Raw genomic sequence first — 7072 nt, forward strand, 5'->3', positions numbered from 1 at the left:
TTTTTTTTCTATAGTTAGTAATATAGCTGTGATTTTCACTTTTGTGTCTAGATCAGGGTTTTCAGCTTTATATCCTATCCAATTATAATGTATTGAGTCGGATCACAACTCGGAGGAATTTCCGAATGTTGTTTTAAATTTTGGTTCTCTGGCGGTTGTTCTTTTTCGAAAAAATGTGTTTCAAACGTGAGCTGCCGAAACGAGTTAATTTGTCTTTCTACACAGTTTAGAATCGTTGTCTTAATTCGTTGCTCTTATAATATTCTCTATCCCTGTTCTGTTGCTTGCCGGGATCTCTGGATGAAGCGTGCATGACAAACGCGGCAGGCCCTATGCCACACATAATCCTCCACCCTTGACACGCGTTGCTACGACTGCTAGCTGGCACAGACGCGTGGCCGCGCAACTCAAACTGCATTGGAGTTTGCCAAATTTCCACATGAAATGTAATTTTACTAAACATCTACCACAGACAGTATGTCATGTCAAAAACAGTTTATGTTGACAGTTTTTGCAAAAGATCATTACTTATGTATTTTTGCACTATACATATATATAGTTAAGGCTATGTTACTCTCCCGGTTAGAACAGTGGACTTCTGGCAATCTTCTGGGTCTTTGGTCTGAGGCTAGACTTGATGCTGATTCCAGAAAGTCGATCTTTCCCAAGTCTTCTTCTGTTGAGCAAGCCAACCGAAAACGAGCATTAGCTTATGCCAGAGAGGGTCGTTACCGAGAAGCTATGCGTTCTCTTGGCTCTTTGGGTACTGTCAATCCCAACAACAAGAAGGCTCATGAAGAATTACGTCAGCGTCACCCTGCTCACGCTGTGCCAGGTCATACTGATGAGATTCCTTCTCCTCTGTCTGCCAGTTTGGATGCAGTTCTAGCTGCCCTTCAATCTTTTCCTCGTGGTTCCAGTCCTGGTGCTTCTCAATTGAATTCTCAACATTTGCTTGATGCTATTGGTACAACAACACCCTCAGCCAAGCATTGTCTGGAGAACTTGACATGCTTGATTAACTTTCTTCTTTCTGGTCGTGCAGACCCCAGAATAGCTCCCTGGTTGTGTGGAGCTCCTCTTACTGCTCTGCTGAAGAAGCAAGGTGGCATTCGCCCAATAGCAGTTGGTGAGGTTCTGCGTCGACTAATCAGTCGCTTATGCTGTTCTGCTGTGAAGGCAGACTTGCCAGATACTTTTTTGCCTTATGGTCAGGTTGGAGTTGGGGTCCCAGGAGGTTTAGACGCTGCCATACATGCTCTGTCTAGTTGTATAGCACGCTATGGGTCGGATCCTTCTCTTTGTTGCCTCAAAATTGATATGACAAATGCTTTCAATGAATGTTCTCGCGTTTCATTTTTGGGTCGTTTACACAAAGAGTTTCCAGCCCTTTTTGGATGGTCATCATGGTGTTATCACTGCGAAAGTATGCTATCCTTTGGCTCTTCATGGATTAAGTCATGCGCAGGAGTGCAGCAAGGGGATCCCCTTGGGCCACTTCTTTTCTCCTTAGTTGTTTTAGAGTTCTTGGATGAGTTGGGGCCATTAGCTGATTTCAAGCTAAAGGTATGGTATTTGGATGACGGATTGTTCGTAGGTTCGCGTTCTTCAGTAGCTGGGCTGTTAGACCTCTTAATATCCAAAGGTCCCTCTTTTGGTCTGCATGTCAATTTGAAGAAATGTGAAATATTCTGGCCTTCGGGTGATCAGGAATTCCCTGCTTTCGCACCTGAAATTCAGCGAAGTGTTAATATCTATGGTGGTATTGACTTTCTTGGCTGTCCAGTATACGGACCTGACTCCTATGTTTGTGAGTTTGTTTCCCAACGTGTGGACAGGATTTTGAACTGGCAGGATCGTCTGTCAGCTTTGGAGGATCCCCAAGTGGAGCTTCATCTCCTGAGGAGTTGCTTGAGCCTCTGTAAGCTGAATCATATCATCAGAACTGTTCCTGGCTGCAGGATTGACGAAGTGTTGTTACGTTTTGACAGAGGGCTTCATCATAGCTTGGAGTCTTTGTCCTCTTCCTCTATCTCTGATTTGCCATGGAGACAGGCTACACTTCCTACTCGTTTAGGTGGTCTCGGTCTACGTGAGGCTCACAGATCTTCCTCTGCAGCCTTTGTCGGTAGTTGCAACTCCTCTCGGACTTTGTCTCTCCGCCTGCTCTTCACTCCTTCAATGCCATTTTCTCCACCTGATGGGTCAGATAGTATGTCTCCTACTTCCGTTTTCCCTGGCGAATTGGAATGTCGGCAGTGTTTGGCGGATCTTTTACCACCTAATAGTACGGCGCTATCTGTTAATTCCACGCAACATTCAATTCAACGAGCTTTAGATGACGCTTTGAAATCCAGCGTTAGGTCGTCTCTTTGTAGTTTGCGAGAACAAGCGCGTTTTAATGCTGTCACATTTCCTCATGTGGGGGCTTGGTTGAGGGCAATCCCTAACCCAAATCTTAGCCTGGCCATGTCCCCGCGTGAATTCGTGACTGCTTTGCGTTTGCGCTTAGGAGTTCCAGTGTTTTCACCTCCCCCACGTTCAATTCGCTGTGTCTGTGGCCATATTTTAGATGTCTTTGGTGACCACGCACTTGGCTGTAGCAGCTCTCTGCGAATCAGACGACATGACGCCTTATGTGACACCGTCTATCACTGGTTGCTTGTGGATAATTCTGGGGTACGAAGAGAGCAGCGGTGTTCTTCTCAATCCATGGACAGACCAGGTGATGTTTTTCATCCCGACTTCTCTAACGGAAAGGCTGCTTATTTTGATATCTCAGTGCGAAATTCATTTTCTCCCTCACATGTCATCAATGCAGCTGTAAAGACTGGTGCTGCTGCTCAAGCTGGGGAAATGGAGAAAGACGAACGCCACGACTCAAATGTTTCCTCGTATGGTTGCTTGTTCTATCCTTTGGTTGTTGAGTCATATGGAGTCTGGTCAGAACATAGTCTTGAACTGCTGAAGTCTATTGCCAAGAAGTCTACTCTGTCTACAGGTCACAGTTTCAGCCGAGCTATTACTAACCTTCATGAACAACTGTCTGTGAAACTGTGGCAATACAACTCTCGCATGATAACTGAACATCTAGATGTTTTGTCTGTAGCAAGTGTTTGTAGTGGTGTTTCTCAGTAGTGTTCCGTCCATTGGGCGGTTATAAACAAATAGCTATTATAAAAAAAAAAATATATATATATATATATATATATATATATATATATATATATATATATATATATATAGCTACGTAAGCAGCCTATACAAACGTTGCTTGTCGCTCGCTCCTGAGAATTAACTTATTGCCCAGCGTAGCGAGTCTTCTAATGCGGGTCACACAACAGAAATGGGCGTGGTCCTATATGGCTCTTCATCGAGCTTTTGGTGTGTGTGTGTGTGTGTGTGTGTGTGTGTGTGTGTGTGTGTGTGTGTGTGTGTGTGTGTGTGTGTGTGTACACACACAAATCTCAAATTTCTCCTCGCCATGACCACGTTTCATGATAGGACCTACCTTAAAAATCGTTTCCGTGTTCGACTACAGATGAATATAGGAACGATTCGTACAAGTGACCAAACGGCGAAGAAAATGCTTCATGATGTTCCGTCGCCCCATCCTTTTGTATTGTAGCTGAATGCCACCTACAGTCAACCATTCACACGTCCCATACTTGCAGTGTGCTGCATCTAGCACTGTTGAATGTTTGCAGATATCAATTTCTCTGTCAGTAAATACCATACCACTGTCGTTACAACGGAACTGGGTGCATACCTAGACTGTACATTTCAATTGTCTTGATCACGATCGCAAAACGACGACTACCTATACCAGGCCTATATATACGTACCCTAAACTACTAGGAAGTTTGCATGTTTACTTCCATGACAGCTAGGGTTTCAACAAATACGTATCGTCTAGCTAGGACTCGGCGTTTCAGTAGATGGTCTGAAAACTCCGTTGGACATGTTACTCACGAACGCGAGGCGCCTACGGATACCGTACAACTAGTATTGCTGTGAGTTTCAGTGAGAGCATCTAATTGTTAGTGCACAAGATAACCCTTGCACAGCCATCCACGTGCGCTGCACACGCCATGTGACGAGTTTCCTGATATCTTTCACCCTAGAGGTGTCATTGCCACTGCATTGGGATGAGTGTGTGAGTGGAAGGTGAAAGGATGAACAGCAACAGTAAACTGAGAGTGGGCCGTAATTCCTAGCCTTTGACCTCCTATCGACGATTGCTGTTTCAGCAAGTATTCTATTTCATATACCTTTGTTGTGTGCCCACGCAGGCACGTCGGTTTGACGACTCAAAGTTACTAGTTGCAATTATAATTGCTAGCAAGACTGTGAAAGTACGCGCATGTGTGGTAAGCAGCATGGGTTCACGTCCATGCCGTAAGTATCAGTAGTGTGCCGTGACATGGATTGCAATGGTGTACAAATGAATGCGGGTCAATGTTGTTAAATGTTATTGGAAACTGATTCTTCGGAAATAGACGGCGAGACAGGAAAACCCCAAATCTCTCTAGTCTTATAAGTTAATTACTATATCAATCTGCAATTAAGAACTCTTCGCCTCAGTGCCGATAAGTCACTCAATGGGATATATACGGGAACCTAACATTACCTAGTCAAGAGCGGCATGTGTCCCGTATTGATTGGACTACCCGTTATTCTAACGGTCTCGTGGACATTGTGATCACGTGACACGACACAGTCGCTTTGTACGAGTTTAGATAGAATTAGGAGTAGGGCGCTTATTAAAACAAAATGGCGTCTAAATTTGTGATGCTTTCGACAATTCTAGTAGACTATCGTAGTTTTTAGAAGGCTCATAGCTGTGGAAGCGACGGTGTTAACACAGCGTCAGTTACTAGTTGCAAACCTGACTGTTTAGGTAAAAACTGTTTTCTCATTAACGTTAGCGGTTGGTCTCGGCAGTGTTATGAGAAAATATATTGTCCTCCCACAGAACGTGTCCCTGCAGGACATCATATTTAGGCGTACTCCTAACACTAGCCCTGGAAAGAAAACTGTACACTGTATACGCAGATTCCCCTAGCTGACAATCTGTATATCTTGAAGGGACGGTTTTGTCGCTACAGCTGTTCATTTATTGTCTGCGGTTTCCGTATACAGTACTGGTCCGTGATTGGACCGCACTAATAATTAAGGGCTCCGGCAAACTCCCAAGCTGGACAGAACACATAAGTAGTCCTAGTCTCGCGTCAGTGCAATACCCTCTCCCGCCGTGTCATATTTCCGGACGGGAAGGGTCTGGAGAAGTTTCTTTGATGTCGCTGAGTTGATGTTTTACACATAATTGGTGAATTCAACATTGCTTGAATTCTTAAGCGGTTCGCTGAAGACTACATTGGTTTGCCACGTAGTGCAATCATATCTCACTATCTTCTAACTCGTCTATTCGTCAACGTCGGCGATTTTATCCGCTGATGAACAGAACTACCCTGTCGATCGTGTTGTTTCTGTTCGTGACACCTTCATGTCTGTGGAACTACACGCCCACGTATAGGAGTCCCGACGTTCGCAGACTTCAACCTCAGGGCTATGCTACTGCATGTCTTGGCAGGGAGAGCTGGCTGGATATCAAACTAGACTGAACACTCCGCCACCTTTACCTGAGAACAAGAGATGATCTCGTTTAAGTACTAAACCAGTACCAAGTCTTGTTTTAACCAGGACTGCGAAGAATGAAGAATATGAAGGCTATGGGGTACGTCATGTCAACCCGTTTTTGGAAGGGTTGATCCATACCTCTGGCTCGGAAACCAATCATTGTATGTGCATGGAAGCGGATTGTACAAATGGGAACGGGAAGGCATTGAGAAGAAATTAATCACAGGAACTGGGCTACTTTTGTAGTTACTCCCGTAAAGAGAGACGGTATAGCGTAAGAATCTGTGGGGACTTCAAAGTAACGATAAAGGCTCAGCTTGATGTAGATTCCTACCTCATTCCGCATATAAAGGATATTTGCTATTCTTGCGGGAAGCAAGCAATTCAATATGATTGACTTGCGACCCTGCAAATAGACTTCCTTACGGTGAATACCTCCAAAGTACTGTAGCAATATCAACGCCCACCATGTCATGTTGCATCTGCACCTGCCATGTGACTGAGAGCAATGGACGTGGTGCTGCAAAAAGTAATCTTGGAACCACATGCTATTTAGACGACGTTATTGTGCCTGTACGATCCACTGACGACCAATTAACAAACCTGGAGGCTGTAATACAGTGTATTGCACCAATTACAAGCCTACTGTCTAAAAAAAGTGAATGTAAATGTCGATGCACGCATCACTTTGTTGAGTGTACTGCGGCCACGTTATTTCTGCAGCACGGTCCTACCAAAGTGCAAGAAAGTGCATCCTGTTGCAAAGATGTCCAAACGGACGGGTATTATACAACTGCGGTCTTTTTAGGCCACTTCACTTGCTGCACAAAATGGACGCAAAGTGAAAGTGGGGGGACGAACAAGAGAAGAGCTTCAAAGGCATGCTATTGAAGATCAGGTACCGACTCATCTTAAAGCTTGTCTAGGAAATCGATTTGGCGTGCGGTACCTCTTCTGTCGGAATAGGGACCGCGCTTTCACATTAGATACTAGATGGGCAAAGAGACCAATCTCGTGGAGGAACGTAGCTTACTTTTCAGCGTCGTGGACGCTAGGCGAGCGCGAGCTTCACGAACGCGGTCATGTTCACAGCGTGACGCTGACGCTCGCTCATCGTCAGCGTTCAGGACGCTTGCTCGACGCTCGTGCTAGCATCGTACTGTAAACTGGGCTTAGGACATAGAGACAATATGCACAGATAGAACGAGAAAGACTGGCACTCTTTTGAGGAGTCAAAAATTTTTTATCGCTACCTAGATGGGTACTAGTTAACCTTGATAACAGACCATTGCAGCATAGTCCCCTAATGGACTTTGGTAAGGCGGTGCCATTTACAGCGGCAGCTAGACTACAATTTTGGTGTTCTTTCTTGGGCGATTTCTCATGTCACATTCAGTATAGGAGCATGGGGCTTTATTCCAATTGCGATGAC

At 44.8% G+C, this 7072-nt stretch overlaps 1 protein-coding gene across 1 annotated transcript; it reads left to right on the forward strand.

Annotated features, from left to right (window-relative positions):
* Positions 1-567: 567 nt before the first annotated feature.
* LOC134186514 (uncharacterized) lies at positions 568-3178 on the forward strand. The gene has a single exon (XM_062654499.1). It carries the CDS (start codon positions 568-570, stop codon positions 3136-3138), a length of 2571 nt encoding a protein of 856 aa, XP_062510483.1. The 3' UTR covers positions 3139-3178.
* The last annotated feature ends 3894 nt before the right edge of the window (positions 3179-7072 follow it).

This window comes from Corticium candelabrum, chromosome 11 (assembly GCF_963422355.1).
Source record: "Corticium candelabrum chromosome 11, ooCorCand1.1, whole genome shotgun sequence".
In the NCBI taxonomy this organism is placed as follows: Eukaryota; Metazoa; Porifera; class Homoscleromorpha; order Homosclerophorida; family Plakinidae; genus Corticium; species Corticium candelabrum.

Coding starts and splice junctions, on each gene's coding strand:
- LOC134186514 (XM_062654499.1), top strand. CDS start 568: ATGTTACTCTCCCGGTTAGAACAGTGGACTTCTGGCAATCTTCTGGGT.